We start from the raw sequence: 23,273 nt of genomic DNA, 5'->3' as shown, positions 1-23,273 counted from the left end.
TCAGGAGGCTGAGGCAGGAGGATCATTAGTTCAAAGCCAGCCTCAGCAAAAGTGAAGCCCTAAGCAACTCAGTGAGACCCTGTCTCTAAATAAAATACAAATTAAGGCTGGGGATGTGGCTCAGTGGTTAAGTGCCCCTGAGTTCAATCCCTAGTACCCCCCCCCCCAGCAAAACAAAACACTAAATGAATTAAATACTCTGATCAAAAGGCAAGGAGAACCATAATGGATAAAAAAACAATGACCTAGTATACACTACCTACAAGAGGCAGTTTAGATCCCAAGACAATTAAACAATCACCAAATATGAGACAAAATATTTTATCATGCAAATGGGTCAATCCATCAGGAAGACATAAAAATTATAAATATATGCACCTAACAGAGCTTTACAAAATGTAGAGCACAACCTGTCAGAACTGAAGAGAAGGACAGACAATGTAACAATAATATTCTTATTTCCAATGAAAAGCTAGGCAGAAAAACTAGGCAGATGGACAAGGAGAAAGAAGACTTGAACAACAGTATAAACCAACTAGTTCTAATATACACCCATGGAACTCTCCACCGAACCACATCAGAATATTCTTTTAAAATGTACACAGAACAATCTCTAAGTCAATATTTTAGGTCAAAACATAGGTCCAATAAGTTTAAAAAGATGGAAATCACACAAAGTATCTTTTTTGATGACAATGGAATGACTTTTAAATCCACAGTGAAGAGAGTATTTGGAAAGCAACTTGTGGAAATTAAGCAGTGCACTTCCGCATAGCAGAGAAGAAGTCACAGGGACGCTGGAAGATGCTCTGAGTTGAATGAAAACGATGTGTTTAGTTTTCAAGTCTCGGAAGCTACGCCTAAAATGGTGCTCGTGGACTTATTGTTGGAAATGCCTGTATTAAAGAACTTTAGGACTAATAATCCAGTTTTTTAACCCAGAAAAAGAAGAATAAACTACACCCACCACAAGCAGGAAAAAGAAATTAATCATGATTTGAACAGAAATGAAAGAACGGGGACAGGAAAATGAGAAAATCACTGCAAAGCAAAAATTGGTTATTTGAAAATATCAACAAAATTGAAAAAACCTTTAGCTCAACTAGTAGGCAGGAAGGAAAAACAGAAGGTACAAAAAAAGGGCACCCCACTACTGACCTTCTTCCAGCCAAAGGAAAACAGGGAACATTCTAACAACTGTACCTAGCTAACCAGACCACCAGGCTGAAATGACAATCTCCTAAAACTGACTCAAGAAGAAACAAATTCTGGCTCAACACTAAGGAGACACTTTAGAATTTAAGAATTTTTAAATGTAGAATTAAAAAATTCCTATAAAGAAAAGCTCAGACTCAAGTGAATTCTACCAAACATTTAGAGAGAGAACCAATCCAAAACTTCCAAAGCATTTTTTTCCTCTTTTTTTGTACAAGTAGATGTAAAGAGAATATCTTCCAACTAATTTTATACAACTATTACTCTTAACAACAAACACCTAAGAAAAATATTACACACACACACCAACAACAACCTAGAGAACAATGACTTTTATAAGTATATATGCAAAAACTTCAGCAAAAATCCCAGCAAACTGAAATGTACAGCACCTAAAAAGAATCACATACTATAATCAAGTTAGGTTGATCCCAGGAAAGCAAGGTTTACCATTCAAAAATCAATGTACTAGACCATTATCAATAAAATAAAACAATCATCTCAGAAACACACACACATAGAATATACACAAGACAGAATCCAATAGCTTTTCATAATAAAAAATATTCAAAAAATTAGGGATAAGAAAGGAACTTATTCAACCTCATAAAGGTCATCTTTGAAAAATCCACAGTTAATATCACAATTAGCTGGGCTCAGTGGTGTGCACCTGTAATCCCAGCAGCTTGGGAGGCTGAGGCAGGATTAAAGCCAGCCTCAGCAATGGCAAGGCACTAAGCAAGTCAGTGAGACCCTGTCTCTAAATAAAATACAAAATAGGGCTGGGGATGTGGCTCAGTGGTTAAGCATCCCTGGGTTCAATCCCTGGTACCTGCCCCCCAAAAAAATTATTGTAAATGGAATTCTTTTCTTGTTTGTTTGTTTAGTGCCTCGCAATAGCTGAGGGTGGCTTTGAACTCACAATCCTCCTGACTAAGCCTCCCAAGCTGCTGGAATTATAGGCATGCACCACTGCACCTGGCCCTAAAACTATTTCTAAAAAAAATTTTGCACAACTGTCTAGAAACTGAAAAACCACCACCACAATTCACAGACTAGGAAATGGTATTTACAAATCATAGACCCGATGAGGTCTAATATTCTGAATATTCTAATATTCAGAATTGACAACTCATAACAAATATAGAATTCTGAATGTGCTAATATTCAGAATTGATAACTCATAACAAAATAGAGAAATGAATAAATGACTTGAGTAGCTATTTTTCCAAAGAAGCTATGCACGATCCAATAAGCATCTAGAAAATTGTTCAACATCATGAGTCATTTTGGAAATGTTAAGACTACCATGAGATTCTACTTTGTTCCCACTAGCAAAATCTAAAATAAAAAAGATAGCAAGTGTCCGTGAGCATGAGGAGAAACCAGAATCCCATACATTGCCAGCAGGTGTGTAAAATCCTGAAGCCACTTTGAAAAAACAGTTTGACAGTTCTTCGGTCACACCTAGAGCTACCACAGGACCCAAAGTTTCCATTCCCAGGTGCAATCCCAAGAGAATTCACATAACTAGTGCATGAATGTTCACACCAACATTAATCATAAAATCCCCAATGTAAGCACCATCAAATATCGGCCATCTGATGCATGGATGAAACAAAATGTATATCCATACAGCAGGATGTCACTCAGTCACAGAAAAGGAACTGATGCTTTAAAACTATGCTCAGGGGCTGGGGCTAGGGCTGGGGCTCAGGGTAGAGCACTCACCTAGCACATGTGAGGCGCTGGGTTTGATCCTCAGCACCACATTAAAAATAAACAAATAAAATAAAGGTGTTGTGCCCAATTATACCTGAAAAAATATTAAAAATAAAACAAAACTATGCTCAGGGGAGGGGGCAGCTCAGGCCCCAGATCCAATCCCCCCACTGGGGGAGAAGACCCGGCAAAGTGAGAAAAGGAGAGTTCCTTAGGCCACACGCCGTCCACTGGCACTCATGTTAACTGTCCAGAGCAGGCAAGTCACACACACCCATGGACTAGTGACCGCCATGGATGGGGGCCAGGAGAAGAGGGAATGCCTGCTAAGGCGTGGGGTTATGGTTTCTTTCAGAAGTGATGAAAATGTTATAAATCAGCGATGACACAAATTTTGAAGACTCTAAATCCAACTCTTTAAATCCGACTCTTTAAAAGAGACACATTTTTATGACATGTAAAAATTATATTTATAATACACACACACATACACAGCTTTACTGAGCAATAATTCACATACACTTCAGCTCGCCCATTTCAAGCTCACAACTGAATGGCCTGTGGTGCATTCATGCGTAGGTGTCGTCATGACCACAGTCAATTTTAAGATATCTTTGTCACCTCATGGAGAAGCACTTTGTAGCTACTCCCCTTCTCCCTCCATCTCTCCCCAGGCTGGAGCACCTCCTAGGGCACTTCCTACTACAGATCTCCCTGTCCTGGGACTTCCCTGTGACTGGGTCATAGAATCTGCGTTCCTTTGTCACTGACCACTTTCCCTTAGCTTATCATTTTCAAAGTTCATCCAGGCTGTGGGAGGGACAGGACAGGTGGCATTTTATGGCCTGATAATCCTCCAATGTCTAGCTATGCCACCTTCCTCTATTCATTCATCAACTGGTGGGCACTTGGGTGCACATTTTTCAGCTATTATAAATAACGCTGCTGTGAACACACATGTGGAGAGGTTTCCGTGAGATGTGCATTTGTCCCAGGAGAGGAACTGATCGTAACTGTTTAAATGAGGAACTTCTAAGGCTGCCTTCCAAAGGAACTGCCCATCTTGTACTGTCCCCCAGCAGTGGGGGGACGAGGGGGTTTCAGGTGTGTCCCCTCATTTGCCAGCACTGGCTCCTACCTGGCTCTACCTGCCATCTTAGAGGGTGTGAGCTGGTCGTGCTTTCATTTTTTTTTTTTTTTTTCAAAGGCATGGGAGAGCGCACAGAGCTGGAACTTTGATCTCCTGCCAAGTGTTTTCGTGATTCCCATTAACACCAGATGGTTGGGGTTTTGATGGAGCGGGGGTGGGGGGGAAGCCTGAACTGAATCAAGGGGGTGGGCCTGAGAGAGGTGAAATCAACAACCACTCTAATCCAGAGTCTGCCAGTGCCTGAGGTTAGAGGGTGCCGCAGAAGTCATCCCTGGAAGTCCTCCCTGGATGGTCCAAGGGAAAGGCTGCCTTGTGGCAGGAGCGGGAGGAAGTGGCAGACAGCCTCGCTCCAGGGAGCTGTGGAAAGAGATTAATGGTCCAGGGCTGCCTGAGCAATGGGCAAGGAACCACGGACCGCACAGCCATTCCGTGCCTAGGGAGCCGGAACTGGGCACAGCCTGGGACCCCACCGCAGAAGACCCCTAAGAAGGACCAGCAGAGTCTGGAGGTCTGCTACCGTGTTCTCCATACTTACTTCTCCCTGGTCTGAACCAGGCAGGAGGGTGGCCAGCAGGCCACACTAAGCAGGGGTTTGTCCCAGGGGGGTGAAGTGTGAACTCGTGGACAGAGGACATTCCTCTTTCACTCCCAGCAGGGAAATGGCTACTGTCAGAGCCAAAAGTATGTCACAGATGTGGATTAGCAGAACCCCTGTACTGCTAGGTGGGCTTCCGGTTAGGACTGTCCCAGCCAGGATCTGGCAGCAGGAGAGATGTGCAACTGCCCAGCAGGGCCTGACGGGTGTGTTATTCTGTCCTCTCTCCTGCTCCAAGCAAACGCCAGGAACAACTCAAAATCCATCTCAATCTTTGCGTCTGTGTTCGTGGCCGAGAGGCTGTGTCATTCCTGTCTGGGCTAGCCTGTGTGTGTGTGTGTGTGTGTGTGTGTGTGTTTGCAGCTGTTCAGCATTTTCTGTACTCTCTGCAACCAAACTTGGATCCTGAGCACTCCTAGTAAAAAAAAAAAAAAAAGATGACATTCTAACAACCAGTAGGAAGGAGGCATCTCTAGCTACCCCTGTAGATTTCAGGAGTTTGGAGAAACCGCCAGAGTGCAGGTGAACCTGGAGGGACTGTTTTTACTAGAGCGAATGTTCTCCCCAAACCCATCCTTCCTGCAGTGAAACATCATATGGTGCATCAATTCCCAGCAACACCAGGGCACCAGATCTCTCCTGAAACACTGGAAACATCTTCCTGTGACTGATTATTCTGAGTGTCACCGAGCCCCTGCACGCTGCCCTCTGATTAAACACACATACTACAAGCGTCACAGGATGTACCTCGTGGTAAATGCCATGTGTGGTTTCAGCGGGAAGTAAACTGCATCCAGGGGCCGATCTGCAGCCGTGGGCTGGGTTTTCCTGGGATCACAGCAATGACTCCCACAAGCAGGAGGCCCACCTGGCCTCTTTGCCCTTCATGGAAAAAAAAAATCTCCAACGAGGTCTTACCACACACAAATCTCTCTGGTGGTACTGAGAAAATGCTCTGGCCCTTCAGTGACTCTGGTTGGGCACAAGTGGCTGTTACAAAGGCCTGCAGTGTTGTGCTTTCAAGCCATGGAGGCAGCCACTTGAGCTGGCAGTCACACAGGAAGCTGTCACTGCTGATGTGGCTGAAAGAAAGAAAAAGACACTGAGCTGGGACTGAGTCAGAACAGTGCAGCTTTAACAGCTGAGGACATTCATCGCCACCCACAGAGCTGACTGGAAGATGCCTTCCCCACAGTTTGTTCCTCTCTGTTGGAGGAACAGCACCTAGAAGCTACCTGGAGATTCGCACCAAATGCAGCTTCTGACGGAGTCTGTCAGGGTGGAGCCCAACTCTGCCCTCCTACAGAGCTCCAGGGGGGAGCTGAGACCCCTGGTCCAGAGGCTGCACTTGGCCCTTGTTCTCAGACTCTGCTTCTGTTACCTTGGGGACACCTTCTCACCTTTTCCTGACCTTGGATACACCTTACAGTGGCAAGAGCACTTTCCTGATAAATTCCAAACACAGTCCCCAGCCCTGGGACTTTGATCTCAACTCTGCAACAAGTTCTAATATGTCTTCTTTTTTCTTTTATGGCTGCTACTTTTTGACTGGCCAAGCTGGGTTCAAGGATTGAACCCAGAGGCACTTAACCACCGAGCACATCCCCAGCCCTTTTTATTTTTTTATTTAAAGACAGGGTCTCGCTGAGTTGCTCAGGGCCTCGCTAAGTTGCTGAGGCTGGCTTTGAACTCGTGATCCTCCTGCCTCAGCCTCCTGAGCTGCTGGGATTGCAGGCGAGCACCACAACACTTGGCAAAGCTGCATGTTTTCTTACTTCTGAATGTCAGCCTCCCAGCCACACGTCCCACCTGCCTGCCCCTCTCTCTACAGGAGCATCGCTCAGGAGGTCGGGAGAATGCAGTCCTGCTCCCTAAATAGTGCTCATTAGTTAACTGCCCCTGCCCAGGGAGCAGGAGAACGTTCAACTTGGGTTTTGTGAGCCTCCAACCAAAACAGAGAATATCTTCTTTTTCATTTCTCAGCAACTGAGGATAAGCTTTTCAAACAGAAATCAGAATGGCCATCGGAGTGGACATTCCTTCCTGAGGAGTCACACACCAAGATAAGTCACCTGGAGAGTCTAGCTGCCCTGGTCCTTGGAGAGCCCAGGCTTGAGCTGAAGAGCAGTGGCCAACCTATGAGAAGGGCAGACACAAAGACACGTGGCTTCCCTGTCATGTCCCTGACACTCAGTGACAGAAAGGGGCACAGTAAGCCTAGGAAATCCACACACGTGGTTCTGGCCATTAGGCCAGACTGTTTTTCCAGCTGCTGCATCCCTCAGACCAACAAAGCAACCATGGGGACCGGCTTTCTGTTCTCTTTCACTCTGAATGTGGTTTTGTTTGTTTGTTAGTTTGTTACTGGGGATTGAAATCAGGGACTCTGGACCACTGAGCAACATCCCCAAGCCCTAGTTTGTATTTTATTTAGAGACAGGGTCTCACTGAGTTGCTTAGGGCCTCACTAAGTTGATGAGGCTGGCTTTGAACTCACAATCCTCCTGTCTCAGCCCCCAAGGACTTCCAATGAGCAAAGAAAGTGTCAAACTAGCAATCAGCAAGGAAGAGTGAACAACCCGTTTCCTCATCATTCCCAGAGGTAAGGTCAGAAGGTACTTCTCTGAAAACTGAAATGATTTATCTTAAAGCCATTATAATAGGGAGGCCAGGCCCAGGGCAGACCATAGAGTAGGCCTGAGGCTTTGGATTGTATTTATCAGGCAGCTGACTTTCTGCGTCCTGCTAAGGAGTAACTCTAGGGGTGGGAGGGCAGCCGATGAACAGAAATGGCCCACCTCACTCCTGTGCAGGGAGGAGAGTATCCCAGGCACAGCTCCTGTGACTGCCTCACTGCACCAGGACCTCACCTTCCTGGTGAAGAGCAAGCAGGAACTCCCACTATCAGAATCTCCTCAGGCTCAACCTCCAGGGGCACTCCTGCAGTTCTTCTCTGCAGGCAGAGCCTGGGCCAGGGCCCAGGACAGCCTGGTCACACCACCCCATAAGTTAGAGACAAAGGCCAGGCTGACTAGAAAGAGGGGACTGTGAGCTGCCCAGCCTCCGCTGACTCCTGCCCGTCTTCAGCACTCAGGCAAAACTCAGCCTCCGCAGCTGCCAACAGACACGCCCCCCCCCCTCCTGCTCCCTTTTCCAGCCACCCCAATACTTCGCTGGCTAAGAGTGTGCATTTTCATGACTCCAACTCGAAGTGTGTTTCTAATTATCCCTTGTGGAAATTTACCCAGAGGGCCACAAAGTGCACAGCACAACCTGCCTTGTGCCATTGGGAAGAAAACATGGGAATTAACCCTCTGGGCCCTCCAGAGGACTGGGCCCAGGCCAGCCCCAGCTGGGTCCATGCAGCGACTGATGGGAACCCAGGTGGGGACCAAGGCTCAGTGCCAGAGCCAGACAGTGTGTTTTTTTTTTTTTTTTCTTTGTGAGGTGGGGGTGGGGATGGGTTGCCCAAGCTTCTAAAGGGTTCAGTTCTTCTCCACTAGTCAACAGTCTCCGAAGAACCTAAAAGAAGAATCTTTCTCCTTTCTCCCCAGATACCCTTTTCCCATTTAATCAGATCTTTTGGACTCCTGACTCATTTGGAAGTTTCATGGAGAGAAAAGTTGTTACTAACTGCACAGATCATGCTCATCCCAGGAGATCTGGATTTTTTTTTCTGGTACTGGGGATTAAACTCAGGGGTGCTTAACCACTGAGCCTCATCCCTAGCCCTTTTTATTTTTTATTTAGAGACAGGATCTCGCTGAGTTGCTTATGGCCTCACTAAGTTGCTGAGGCTGGCTTTGAACTCGTGATCCTCCTGCCTCAGCCTCCTGAGCCCAGGGATTTTTTATAACCAACATTCCCCTCTACTTGCTTTTTCAGTATCCAGACCTATATCCAGTGCAGAATAATTTGTCAAGAAGAGGAACTTGGGAAATCTGTTCTTCAGAATCTGTCTCACCCAGATGGACAACAGAAGAGTAGCCATGGTTGGAAGTAGGGAAGAAGCCCAGAAGGCTCCCTCCCTGTGTGGCTCTCCACAAAGCCACATGGCCCCAATGAGCCTGCTGTGAGGTCCCATTTGGAGGTTCTTGACCCTCATTGGCAAGAGCACCCTTAAGTTCCTCAGCACAAGCTCTTCATGGGACAAGTGCTCGAGCACCCCCTCTTCTCAGAGGAATGTTGCCTGCCCTCTTGGGCTCTTAGCCACAGGGATTGGGCCTTTTCCCCATTCCTACCCTCCCTGCCCCAATCAAGGGTCCACCTGGAGTGGCCTCAGGAATGGGATTAGGTCAGGGCACAAAGATGACCACCCTCTGGCATCTGGCATCTCGTAGGTACATCTCAGAACACTCACTGAGACCTGCAGGGGACTGACATTACAGATGGAACTTACTGGCCACAGAATCAGTGGCGTGTGGCAATGGGAAAGGAGGCGAGGCCATCGCTCTGCCTGGGCCATGATAGTGGGGAGCTCCTCTAGCCCCAGTCAGTCACGTGGCACCCCACCTCTGAGCATCCATCAGTGCCCCTGCTGCTCGAACCCACCCGGCTCCTTCAAGAAGCCCTTCTCCATGCGGGCTTTTCCCTTTAAGCAAACCCAAGTGAGGAGAACGTGTCCCTGGGGTAACTAAAGGGGTGATCACCCTCTTTTTAGAAAAGAATATACTTGACATTATATAAAACAGCTGTTAGCACACCACAGCCTGCAGGCTGCTGCTGCTGTGCAGTACAAATTCAATGGCACACAGCCACACCTGTTCCCTTATGTACTATTTATGGCTGCTTTATGCTTTAACAACCTTGCCAAGGAGTTTCTACACAGACCCTGTGGCCCAGGGTCCAAAATATTCATGACATCACCCTTTAAGGAAAAAGATTGTCGCCGGGTGTGTGGTGCACACCTGGGATACCAGCAACTCTGGAGGCTGAGTCAGGAGGATCTCAAGTTTGAGGCCAGAACTTGATTTGTCTGCTTGGGGCGGGGGTTGCCCTAGCTTCTGAAAAGGTTCAGTTCTTCCTTAGTAATACCCTGTCTCAAAAAGGGCTGGTGATGTGGCTCAGTGGTGGTGCACCCCTGAGTTCCATCCTCAGTCCCGCCCCACCAAAGGAAAAAAAAAAAGGTCTTTTCTACCTATTGATCCCAAGTAAGCACCACTTCTCTTTTGGGGACTGGGGGTAACTGGGGATTGAAAGTGAACCCAGAGCACTTAAGCACTGAGCCACATCCCCAGCCCTTTTAATTTTTTTTATTTAGAGACAGGGTCTCACTGAGTTGCTTAGAGCCTCAATAAGTTGCTGAGGCTGGCTTTGAACTTGCAATCCTCCCGCCTCAACCTCCTGAGTTGCTGGGATGATAGGCATGCACCACCAAGCCACCTTCCCCATAGTATTTTTTTTTTAAAACAGTTTAACTTGCATCTACCGATAAACGATCATAGCTATTAAAAATGTGAGCATAAAGCAATTACAAGGGTTTGTTACTCTGGAAGTTCTTCCTCATATTCACAAGGGCCCCAGGAAGCCTCAGTACTTACAGTTCCTTAAGATTCCTCATCATGATAAAGGTGTCCAGCTGCACAGACCTGATGGCATTCTCTCCCAGGTCCCTGAAACACAACACAAGGACTTGTGCCAAGAAACCCCAGGTGCCCTTCCAGCCAGCCGTGTGTCTGAGCCAGGAGACTCTGAGGTTTTCCGTGACAGCCTTGGTTTCAGGTGACCCAGAGGTGATAACTCCACAGGAGGTGGCTCTCACATGTGTTGACACAGCATGTGCGGTGACACGGGGACCCAACCTGTCTGAGGGGCAGCGCAGAGGCAGGTGCAGGCATGCTCAGCAAATCAACTGCCACAGGCTCTCCTAGCAGAACCGGGGCTGAACTTGGTGCAAAGAGGAAACAGACTCAAGCCCACCCACTCGAGGGAGCTACCCCAGAAGAATGTGAAGGTCTCAGGGCTGGCTGGTCCCCTTACTCCCAGGGCCAGCCAGAGAAGCTCCCAGTGGGGTGGGGTATGTGTCACTCTGCTGGCTGGCCTAGTGGGGGTGGCGAGGAGACCAGGGCCCAGGGAGGAGCGGGGGCAGCAGCGACACAGGGCAGCGGAGGAAGGTATTGTCCGCACACCAGCTGCATTCATGGGGATCACACCAACTGGCCATGTGTTCTGTGATTGCCCTGGCACAGGCAAGATAAGGGCCAGCATTGAAGCAGCTGCCGCTTCTAAACAGCCTGTTTCTCAGTTTACAAAGATGCCATTCCATCCTAGCTGACTTTGCCGTGGCCGCCCTTGGCAGGCCTGGGGGTCAGGCAAGGTCTGACAAGATACGCACAGGTGCTCCAGGCCTTCCAGCCCCGAGAACGCTCTCTTAGCCACGGACTTGATCTTGTTCCCAAACAGAGTCCTACAGATTCCAAACATCCAGAAAGAGACAGGGTGGGGGAAAAGGGGGGAGAAAGAATGCACAGTCAGCCTGTCTAGTGAAAGGCAGGGGAAGCTGACCTGCACTGAGATCCCAGGGCGGACACACACAGTACTGCCCCTTCTGAGAGGAAACACTTTTCCCTCTATTAGAATTCAGAAGCAACTACAGGCTGAAGGTGCATGCACTCTAGGGCCTACAAAGGCCCCCTGCAGACTCCATCTCACTGTGGTCAGAACAGCGATCATTAAGAATACAACTAACAATAAGTGTTGGTGAGGATGTGGGGAAAAGGCACACTCATGCATTCCTGGTGGGACTGCAAATCGGTGCAACCACTCTGGAAAGCAGTCTGGAGATTCCTCAGAAAACTTGGAATGGAACCATCATTTGATCCAGGTATCCCACTCCTTGGTCTATATCCAAAGGACTTAAAATCAGCATACTACAGTGACACGGTCACATCAATGTTTACAGCAGCCCCATTCACAATAGCTAAGCTATGGAACCAACCTAAGTGTCCTTCAACAGATGAATGGATAAAGAAAATACAGTGTACATACACAATGGGATATTACTCAGCCTTAAAGAATGAAATTATGGCATTTGCAGGTAAAAAGATGGAACCAGAGACTAGTGTGTTAAATGAAATGAGTTCATCCCAAAAAACAAAGGTCAAATATTCACTCTGATTTGTGAATGCTAGCCCAAAACAAGGGTGGTTGGGGGAATAATAGAAATCCATTGCATTAGAAAAAGGGAAATGAGGGGAAGGGAGAGCATGGGAATGGGAAAGACAGTGGAATGAATGGGACAGAACTTTCCTGTGTTCATATATGAACACATGACCAGGGAAACTCCACATCATGTCCAACCACAAGAATGGGAAGTTAGACTCCATGATGATCTGACATATGTATGATATGTCAAAGTACACTCTACTGTCCTACATAACTAATACGAACAAATAAAATCCACTGGACACACACTTGTCCCACCTGGCCCTCTGTCTCCAAGGGCCCCTGAAGGGGGTTGGGGGTGAGGCAGGCAATAGCATCACAAGAGACAGGCTGGGTAGTCTCTCAGTGAGGAAAAACAGAGAAGGTAATGAAAACACATGTGGGTGTGTGGTAGCCACTTGGGGTTCACGATACTGTTTTGTCTTGTCTGCTGTCATGGTGTGCTAAGGTTTGTGCATTAGACGGGAAAGAGAAAAGCGGATCTTGGTGCACAGCTCTAGGTTGACCACTGTGCTTGGTGTTGAGTGACCACTTAAGGAGGGAACCATGCTCCTTGGATCCCCCTCTGCTTGGTTTTCTCCCAGTGTCACTAGGAGCTCTGTGGCATGGCTGTGCTGGAAGATGTGGCCACCACACTGCATTGCCCCATCTGGATGGGCTGGCCCCAGTCTGCGGGGCTCCCCTGGGCAGTGTGGAGCATGCCAGCACAGAGGAGCCATGCGGAGTCCCTGCGAGGTGGCCTGGGCCTGCCTTTGGAGAGCTTGAGAGGCTGGTCTTGCTGGATCTGCCTCTGATTGGGGAGGTGAGCTACTCCTGAGATCCTTCCTAGCTCACCACTGGCCAGGCATAAATGAAGGTATTTTCCCACAAAGAGCAGCAGAGCCCTCTGTGACCACCGGGTGGACGTTGCCCTTCCTTGTTCCAGGTTTTGAGCTCAGATAGTCCCTCAAGCCCAGCCATTGATAGTTCTTCAATCTGGCTCTTCCTGGTGCTGCTGGAGCGTTCCTTTCCCCTAGGTGACCTGTCTCTAAATAAAATACAAAATAGGGCTGGGGACATGGCTCAGTGGTCGAGTGCCCCTGAGTTCCATCACTGGTACACAAAGAAAAAAAAAATGATTGCAGGGACAGTGTGGCAGTGGCTACCGACCTGGGGATACTCACTTCAACAGCAGGACCCAGTGTCCTGACAGGCACAATGTGCAGCTTCTGCTTGGTGACACCACACTTTAGGGTTGTCATTCCCTCAGGCACCATCCCAGGGGAACAAGACATTCAACATCAGCTATGCACACATAACACATCAGCTTGGGGTCCAATTCCCACCCAAAGCCACTGGGAGTGGAGTTCAGAGAACTCCCAGAGAGGCCTTCGGGGGGCCAGCTCTGCCCTCTTCTGCTCTCCTGCCCAGGACCCCGTCGCTCGGTCACCCCCACAGTGAATGCCGTACAAGATGCGCAGGTTCTTGAGTCCCGTGAAGGCGCCTTCAGCGATGTGGCTGATGGAGTTGTGGCTGAGGTGCAGGATGCTCAAACTGCCCAGCTTGGCCAGGCTCTTCTCATCCAGCCCCGTGAGGTTGTTGAAGGACAGGATCCTGGGGAGGTGGAGGGGCTGAGGTCATTATCAGGCCTCATGGAGTTGCTTACAACAGCCCGTGGGATCTCCGTGGGCAGGAAGTACCTCACAGTGGACGTCCAGCTAGGTCATCCACCTGGTCTAACAACGGGAATGGCCATGCAGGTCCTGGTGTGGTTAAACTGTGGGGATGGCACAAGGTCACACAATACAAAACCTCCCTGCTGGTGTCCAGGCTGGTCCTGATTCAGACCTTTCTTGGCAGAGGCCTGACACCCTGGATAGGTCCCTTGTGGATCAGATGCTGCCACTCCACGCACTGGACAGCAGAGGGCGCCATGCATCCCTGCCTGGCACAACCACTGCAGGGCCTCAGCCTCAGGCTGGAGGCTCTGGCCTGAGTGTGACCTACCCTCCCTGTGAGCAGGACAGGACACGCCCCAAATCATCCATTTAGCTTGCATGTGAGACTCCAAACCTCCTCCCAGACACCCTTGCATTTCTGACACAATCCTGGCGCTGGTCACTTGGCATATGGGTCACCTCTGGTTGAAAAATGGGAAGTTTGGGCTGGGTCAGGAAGAAGAAAAATAGTATCAATGAAGATTAATGGGTTTTTAAGGGGGGCAGCAGGCAGCCTTCTTTCCCTGCTGGAGAAATAAGTCATGGTGTCTGTCAGTCACAGGACCTGGCAGGAGACCAAAATTATATCCTCACCTGCAATTAAGGAATTTGGCTTAGGGGAGGGGAAGGAAAGCAACCCTCAGCCTGGCTCTGAGGTGACCTGAGAACACGGCAAGCTTCTAGAACTGGTCAAGGCACGCATCAGTGACCCCCGGCCCCTCTAAAGGGCACAGCAGACAGTTGTCCACAGCCAGAAAGGGGAGCAGGGCTGTCATCGAGGCAGCTCGGGAGGCTGAGGCAGGAGGATAATGAGTTCAAAGCCAGCCTCAGCAAAAGTGATGCGCTCAGCTACTCAGTGAGACCCTGTCTCTAAATAAAATACAAAATAGGGCTGGGGATGGGGATCAGGGGTCAAGTACAATCCCTGGTACCAAAAGAAAAAAACAAAAAAGAAAGAAAAAGGAAAGGTGGCCTGCTCTCCACCTAGTGCTCAGCTGAATGGACACACACAGGCTGCCCCACTCCCCACAGAGGCAGGGTGCAGAGGCCACGGCCTCACCCTTGGGCTGGAGCCCTGCCAGGGCCCGCCCACACTTACAGCACATGCATATTGGACAACCCCCAGAAAGCACCATCAGTCAGCTTGCTGATGTTGTTTCTCTGGAGCTTCAGCACCTCTAAGCTGTCCAGGCCCTGGAACGTGAGGCCCTGGATCAACTGAATCTGATTCCGATCGAGGTCCCTGAAGAGAAGAAGCCCACAGGCTCAGAGCCTCCCTGTGCACATTCCATACACACACACACACACACACACACACACACATACACACACACACACCATGTCGAGTTTCCCAGCCAGTGAGCCAGCAGGTATCAAATGCAAGAACATTTGCAGTCAGGGCATCTGTCGGGATCTCCATGTATGGGGCAGAGTGAGCAAGAGCAGTGGGGGACACCCCATGAAGCACACACATTCATCTGCTGGCTCTAGTACTAGAGAGCCTTGGGGGACCGAAAGGACTCTGGGTGGCCTGGAGGGGCAGGGAAGGACACACGGAGCTAATGGGAAAGCCCTGGTTTCCCCGAAGTATTTCTGCAGCATCTCGTGACCCAACCTCCTCAGCATCATGGAGACCTTCTCCGCAGACAGCCCAGGATCCACACCCTGCTGAGCCTCAACAACTGTTCTCATCAATTTAAACCAAATTTCCACTACTGGCTTGTTTTCCTGATATTTACTCTTCCAGTAATAAAAAGAAGCCGAAAATCAATCAATCAATCAATCAAGAGCCAGGCGTGGTGGCACAGGGCTATAATCCCAGTGGCGTGGGAGGATTGTGAGTTCAGAGCCAGCCTCAGCAACTCAGAGAGGCCCTAAGCAACTCAATGAGACTCTGTCTCTAAATAAAATACAAAATATGGCTGGGGAGGTGGCTCAGTGGTCGAGTGCCCCTGAGTTCAATCCCCGGTACCAAAAAGAAAACAAAGCAAGAGACAATCATAAATCAACCACCTTGTAAGATTTAGGAGATAAAGATTGCCATCTCCTGCTTACCGCCTCTAGCCATGCTAACTTCCTGCTAAATTCAAGAAATGTCAAGGATACCATCAAGCCTGAGGTACATATTTTACGGGTACCTTTAAAAACAACACTAAAATCTCTGAGATAAATAAACAGAATGCATGCAGCCTAAGCACTAGCCACGTTAGCTAACCAGCAGGATTCCTCATGTCATCAAGGAGGACACCAGCATGGACCCATACTCAGTGGATCTCATCCCTGCAAGATGAGGTGGGCTGTCGCGACCCCTCGCCGGCAAGGGAAAACACGACACAGGATTCTTCTTTCAGCAGTTTATTCAGGCCTTGATTCATGTATCATCTTCTAGTGACCCCCCGCCGAGCGCCCAAGCACAGCCTAATAAAGCCTCCAGCATACCAATCCTAAGCTGCCACGTGGACCTTTCTCATAGGGTGGGAAGGGATTGCGTGCCAATTCTCCATATTAGGAGTTGTTTATCACAGGCCACAGTGGAAGCCGGCGCCATCTTCTAATGGCGGCCACGGTCTAATTAGAACGGCTCACCACAGTGGGCCACCGGCACCAGACCCAGCTCCAATCTGCTTTTACTAGGTGTTGCCATAGGGGCATTAATTACGGTTCATGCAGAACTTTACTTGGGGCGGGTGAGGGAGTAGGTGTTGCATTTGGTACTAGGTCCTTGGGGAAGTTTGGCCCCCATAAAATTGGGCTATAACCTTAATTAAAGTGCTGGTTTCTGTACTCACAGTTGTGTCAGCCTGGGTAACTTGAATGCTTTTATAGGAAGCTGGGTGATCCTGTTTTTGCTCAGGTGAAGAAAACGCAGTGAGCGTGACAGGCCATCAAATGCTCCCAACTCCAGGGTGCCAATGTGATTGCTGGCCAGGTTGCTGGAATGAGTCAGGAGAGAAAATGTCACAGCCATAGGAGGCCTTCCTCGTTCTGTTACAGACACCAGACCTAGCAGGATCCGAGCTGGGAAAACACGCTAAGACACACCCAGAAGGACAGGTTTCCTGAGGAGACGTCTGTCATCACGAGGCTTCAGAGCCTGCCCTGCCACTGCAGGTGGCAAGACTGTCCAAGGTCAACCTCCACTCAGCCCAGAGCACACAGCACCTGTGGCTAGTGGGCCCAAGAAGGCAGGAATGATCATCAGACACCTCCACCCCCAGCCCTGCTGCAAACCTGCCAACCTCGGGCCACACCTGGCCTGCCACCCTAGGCCAACCGAGAAAAGCCCTACACAAAGCACAAAGTCAGCTCAGAGGCCAGGTCAGATTCCATTCCACGATTTGGGGAATCTGTCTTTAATCCTGAAGTAGGTCTCATTTTTGGACTTACATAATAAGTGTGTACAAGCCAATTCCTTAAAATGATTTTAAATACCTGAAAGAAACCCTCTAGTTAAAGAGACCTAAGCCAAGTTCTTTAAAAAGCAAGCCATACCACGCCTGTAATAACAGTAGCACGGGAGGCTGAAGCAGGAGGAAGGAGAGTTCAAAGCCAGCCTCAGCAAAAGCGAGGTCCTAAGCAACTCAGTGAGACCCTGTCTCTAAATAAAATACAAAATAGGGCTGGGGATGGGGCTCAGTGGTTAAGCGCCCCTGGTTCAATCCCTGGTACCCCTGCCCCTGCCAAAAAAAGACAAGCAATACTTTTTCAGGGCCATCTCCTTTGACCATACCTTGCAGATGGACTGTAGTGTACAACACAGATATGTGTGTCACAGTGTGCAAAGCATAGCAAGCAGTGGAAAAGAAAAGGGAAAAAATAAAGGGTATAAAATAAATCAGTATTTCTATGAGAAGTTACCCCTCAACACCCTTCTTACTGCTTTTCCTAGACAAAATTTTGGTGTTTTTTTTTTTTTTAAACAAAACAAAACAAACAAACAAACAAACAAACAAACAGCACCTAAGTGAAAAGGAGAAAGCCCAGGGATTCTTCTACCCTGGGGGGAAGGAACAAGGCTCCTCTGGATTCTTTACCAGGCAGAGCCCCCAGCACAGGGCACATGAGGATTCTCTAAAAATGGGGCTGGACTGTTTGTTCTTGACATTCCAGATTAGAGAACAGCCTCTGGGATGAAGATAGAGCAGCCACAAGCTGCCAAAAGAGAAAATCCCTCCTGCTTTCTTGCAGGGACAGAAGGTCAGTGCAATTCCATTTAGTGGTGGTGATTTCTTGGTTCTGAGCAAGGGAGTGTCGGGCAGCAGCTGGACACCTCGGGACAGGCTCCACTTGAGGCTTAACAAAGGCCAAGGCCTCCTGTTCCCGATTTCAGCACCTTGATGCAGCCTGAGAATGACTTGGAAAATCTAGGGGCTAAGGTTCATCTTCCCTGAAGAGATGGGTCATGACTACCTCTAAACAGGACTCACAAATGAGCTCCAAAATGACTCCAAAACAGTGATGACAAAGGGAATGGAAACTCACTCAGATTTGGAAATGTCTCTTCAGATTCTTCCCCAGAGCAACACTTTCCTACCCACAGGCCATGGGTGCTGCAGGTTTTATCATTTTTACTCCTGTCTACCATCCACACCGCAGGTAAGATGGGGCTCAAACACGGGTAAGAGACACATCAGCACAGTCCTGAGAACACACAGAACCAGGAGCCGCCTTCCCAGACAGATCCCATGAGCTGTCTGATCACTGTGCGACGCTAGGAAGAAAGAGCCTGGAGAGTCTGCAAAGCACTCTCTCTGCAGTGTGGGCCTCTAAGCTCCCCTGAGCCTTCTCTCCAAGCTCTGATGGGAAGCAGCCCAGTAAATGGGAGTAAAAGCAGGCTTTGTGGTCAGGGCAGACCTCAGAGTCTTGAACTCTTCTGTCTGAGGGGTGAGCTTCCTGGACAGGCGAGTCCACCTCTCCCTGCCCAAGGTGTCCACCTTGGGTGTAACACAGACGAATACTACGGGACTGGAAAGGTTCCATCAGTGGGCATCAGAGGCCAATCCCTCCTGCCTTGCACCAACCCCAGGGCTGAAAAATTGTTATGGTTTGGATGTGAGGTATCCCCCAAAAACTCACCTGTGAGATGGTGCAAGAAGGTCCAGGAGAAATGACTGGGTTGTGAGAGCCTTAACCCAACCAGTGAATGAATTCCTGATGGGATTAACTGGGTGGTGGCTGGAGGCTGGTGGGTGTGGCTGGAGGAGGGGGCATGGGGGCATGGCTTTGGGGTCTCTGTTTGTCTCTGGAGAGTAGAGTCTCTCTCTGCTTCCTGATCACCATGTGAGCTGCTTCCCTCCACCACATTCTTTCTCCATGATGTCCTGCCTCCCCTCGAGCCCTGAGGAATGGAGCCTGCTATCTATGGATGGAGACGTCTGAAACTGTCAGCCCCCAAATAAACTTTTCCTCCTCTACAATTTTCTGGTTGGGTTTTTTTAGTCACACAGTAGTGAAAAAGCTGACCAAAGCAGTAGTGAAATATGCAGACTGTGTACAGACCTGGGCAACAGAGGCCTCCAGCTGACCTAGAAGCAGAGGGACAGCCCCAGCCACAGAAGTACTTACAGCTCTCTTATGTACAGTCCAGGGGGAAAGCAGCTGCTCCGGATTTCCGTGATATTATTCGAACTCAGATCCAACACTTCCAAGGAAAGGTAGGCCTTCAGCTGGCTCCCGTTCACGCTGCGGATCCTGTTGTGTTGCCTGAAACACACAAGTGGAGGTGACTCGGGCATTTCTTTTTGCAGAGTAACTACAAGAGCCAGGCATAGTGGTAGACACCTGTAATCCCAGTGGCTCAGGAGGCTGAGGCAGGAGGACCTTGAGTGCAAAGCCAGCCTCAGCAACTTATTGAGGCCCTAAACAACTCAGTGAGACCCTGTGTCTAAATCAAATATAAAAAAGTATAAGAATTCTCTTTCCTATTTTACTAGTTGTTTGCTCTTTCATAACATGACCCTCTAGTGACACTCAAAATGAGTTTTCCTGTTGTTCTTCCCATCCATGATTAGCTGCTGGCTTCAGAGAGTATGCTGGATTTTCTCATATGGGACAAGCTGTTTGCAAAAGTATGGGGCAAGAACACAGGGGTGATCTCTAAGTACACAATCATGGCATGACCTGCATCTACCTATATACTCACCATAAAGGATGTACCAGTGCAACTGGGCAGCTCCAAACCAATAACCTTCTGCAATCTTCAGGACCCAGTCCACTGCCATGAGATAAAAGGCTTGTAGGCATGAGCCCAGGTTTAGTCATATGGCTGTGTGCAGTATTGGGGATTAAACCCAGGGCCTCATGGATGCTAGGAAAGTGCTCCACCACTGAGCCACATCCTCAGCCCTCTCTGGGTCAGTTTAATCCAACTTCACAAATCACTACGCACTTTCACAAATCACTACTGACACCTCCCATGTGCCAGGCATGGAGACATACAGGAGATTAAACACACACACAACACACACACACACACACACACACACACACACAGATAAAATCATGGTAATCCTCATACTTTGCTGGTGGGACTGCATTTGACCCAGTTACCCCACTCCTCAGCATAATACCCAAAGGACTTAAAATCAGCATACTACAAAGATACAGTCACATCTATGTTTATAGCAGCTCAATTCACAAAAGCCCAGCTATGGAACCAACCTAGATTCCCTTCAAGAGACGAATGGATAAAGATAATGTGTTATATATACACAATGGAATATTACTCAGCCTTAAAGAAGAATGGAATGATGGCATTTGCTAGTAAATGGGGGGAAATGGAGACTATCATCCTAAGTGAATGAAATACACCAATTCCAAAAAAAAAAAACAAAGGCTGAATGTTCTTTCTGATATGCAGGTGCTAATTCAAAATGGCAGGTGAGTAGGGAAGAATAGAGGTACTTTCGATTAGGCAGAGGGGAGCAAAGGGGAGGGAGGGTGTTTTGGGGGTAGGAAGGATAGTACAAGAATGGGACATTATTACCCTGTGTGCTACATAATTACATGACTGGTGTGATTCCACATCATGTACAACCAGAAGAAGTTATACTACATTTATGTTGGATGTTTCAAAATGCATTGTACTGTCATGGATAACTAATTAGAACAAATTTAAAAAAATAAAATAAAATCCTGGCACTCTGCAAAGGGAGAGAGGAGCTCACTGCTGGGTCTCACTGGAATCAAATCCCCTGCAGCTCTAATGGTGTTGTTCCTCAGTTTTCTCATCTAAATGATGCAGCCGAAACCTGTCATTTCTGGAATATGGGCAACCCAACTTAAAACCATGCTAAAGGGATAGCAGACATTAAGGAAAGTGCTCTGAGGGTGTCCTGCCCACATAGGAAGGCACTGTCCACTATGACTTATTTTCATCTTTAACCTTCGAGGCCTCTGACAAACCCCAAATCTAACCAAGGGACCAGCAGTCATTAATCAGGACAAAGGTAACTAATGCTAAGCGGGACAGGGCCGTGGGCCTGTTGTGAACATGGCACTGCCTCGCAGATTCAAACTGGGACAGGAGATGCATGAGAATCTGCTTGGTTGCCAGGCGCAGTGCTGCCTGTCATCCCAGTGGCTCTGAAGGCAGGAGGATCGCAGGGTCAAAGCCAGCCTCAGCAACTTAGTGAGGCCCTGAGCAACTCAGTGAGACTCTGTCTCTAAATAAAATACAACACAGGGCTGGGGATGGGGCTCAGTGGTCGAGTGCCCCTGAGTTCAATCTCTGCTACCCACCCTCCTCTCCCCACCTTAAAAAAGAATCTGCAGGGTAGCAGTGCTGTCCTGAGGGTTCTAGGCACACACTTCTGCCAGGTTGAGAAAAGAGGGGCAGCTGTCCAGCCGATCGGAGCCAGGAAGCCAGCCGTTGCTTACCAAGTGGCATCTCCTTTAAACCAACCCTTGAACATTGGTTCCAACAAGGCAGGAACGAGGACCTCTTTCCCAGAAGTTTGGGGGCCTCCCTCGGCTCCTTTTGTTGTTGGTGGTGTTGTTTTTTCTTTTCACAAGTCTCCCAGGCCCTAAATTCAAAACTAGATTTACAAGGGCCCAACTCTGCTGACAGGGGGAGCCTCCTTCTAATGAAAGGACCCTTCCCTCCACCTCCCCTCCTCACCACCCCCTCACCAAGCTACTTCCTTTGAGATCTGTATTCAGTTCTTTATTAAACATAGTCTCTTATAGTTTTCACACTCCCAAAGCAAAAGAACAGAAAACCTTTATTATGCAAAATATGGGAAGAAAAAAGATCAAGACATAAAGGAGAAAGTGCTATGACTCATCTGGGAACTCTGGATACCATGCCAGGGAGCCAGGAAACAGGGGGTCTGGAAACCAAAGGGACATCCCGGGGCCCAAAGCTGGACAAAGGGGTCGGTCCACTGGGGGGAGCCCTGAGGACAGCTGACCCTTCTCTCTGCTCCCCCACACCCCCTCCTCTGTCTTACTTGGTCTTTGTCTTGGGCCTCTTCCTTCTTTCTTGTCAGTCTGTCTCTTCACATTNTGGAGATTGGACCATGGTGGCCTGGAAGAAGTTGCCAGGGCTAGTGCCCGAGCCAGGACACTGGGGCTGGGAGGCCAGGAGCTTGGCACAGGGGACAGAGCTGGCAGGGCCACCCCAGGGAACGGCTCCCCTGGGCCAGGCTAAGGAGCTGGGAATCTGGCTCCCCACAGGACAGGTGGGAGGGGTGGCAATTCAGAGGCAGGCACAAGAGAATGGTAAGGGGAGGTCTCTCCCTCCCAGGAGCTGGAGATGACATCATCAAATGGTAAGGGGGACCCTGGGCAGGCCACAGGCCGTACCTTCCATCCCCACCCACTGGCAGCCGCAGAGGTCAGTTCAGGGGTCGCATGGACATTTGTAAATCAGGTACCTGGCAAAGGGCTACTACCCGGAATATAGTCAGCACTACCCCCACCCCCACATTCCCACAGCTTCCACATCTGCACGTTCCACTAACTGTAGTAGAAAATGCAAAAGAAACTGTCTGGAGTGAACATGTACAGATGTTTTCCCTGTGCCTGTCTCTAAATGGCACGGTATAGTTATCTACACAGCATTGATTTACACTGCATGAGATAATGTAAAAATTTGGAGATGATTTAAAGCATTGATTATATGACACTATTGCATTACTTTGTACAAGGGACTTGAGGCTCCATGGATTGGTATTTTTTGGGGGGGTGGGGACTTGCATGACTGTATATATAGAATCCCTAGAACTGACAGCAACAGAGAACAAATGTCCTAATGAAAACATGGGCAAAGGGGACCTGGGGCTGGGGCTCAGTGGTACAGCTCTTGCCTAGTATGTGTGAGGCACTGGGTTCGATCCTCAGCACCATATAAAAATAAATAAATTTTTAAAAATTGGCAAAGGACTTTATAGACATTTCTCCAAAGAGGACCAAGTAGCCAACAAACCCATGCAACCATGTTTGAAGTCAGCCTTCACAAGTGAAATGCAAAACAAAACCCTGATTAAATATCTGCTCACACCCATCAGTGTGGCCTCTATCAAATTAAAAAAGAAAAAAAAAAGTTAAGCAGGGGTGAGGATTTGGAGCAGTCAAAACTTTGTGGCAATGTGAAATGATGGAAAGCTGAAGAAAATGGTTTTCTGACTCCTCAAAACATTAAACACAAAGCCAGGAGTGGTGGCACACGACGGTCATCCCACTGGGATGACAGGCATGCACCACCATCCTTGGTGCCTTTCTTATTTTT

At 48.5% G+C, this 23,273-nt stretch overlaps 1 protein-coding gene across 12 annotated transcripts in view; it reads right to left on the bottom strand.

Annotated features, from left to right (window-relative positions):
• LOC107142568 (leucine-rich repeats and immunoglobulin-like domains protein 1) overlaps positions 1-23,273 on the bottom strand; it is an 83,219-nt gene that overhangs the window by 26,711 nt on the left and 33,235 nt on the right. For 7 of the 12 annotated variants that reach the window (XM_048791751.1, XM_048791752.1, XM_048791750.1 and 4 more), the window contains 5 exons: positions 19,109-19,246; positions 16,333-16,476; positions 13,296-13,439; positions 10,223-10,294; positions 5,601-5,764 (listed from right to left, as the gene is read on the bottom strand). In XM_048791751.1, the coding sequence (XP_048647708.1) occupies positions 5,601-5,764; positions 10,223-10,294; positions 13,296-13,439; positions 16,333-16,476; positions 19,109-19,246 (662 nt within the window). Of the gene's footprint in view, positions 1-5,600; positions 5,765-10,222; positions 10,295-13,295; positions 13,440-16,332; positions 16,477-19,108; positions 19,247-21,421; positions 21,564-23,273 lie in introns of those variants that run through there. The other 5 variants (XM_048791754.1, XM_048791747.1, XM_048791748.1 and 2 more) reach the window with 5 other exon arrangements.

The sequence above is a fragment of the Marmota marmota genome, unplaced genomic scaffold, assembly GCF_001458135.2.
Source record: "Marmota marmota marmota unplaced genomic scaffold, marMar, whole genome shotgun sequence".
Lineage (NCBI taxonomy): Eukaryota > Metazoa > Chordata > Mammalia > Rodentia > Sciuridae > Marmota > Marmota marmota.
Note: the sequence above shows the minus strand (reverse complement) of the source record. Positions and strands in the feature narration are given on the sequence as shown.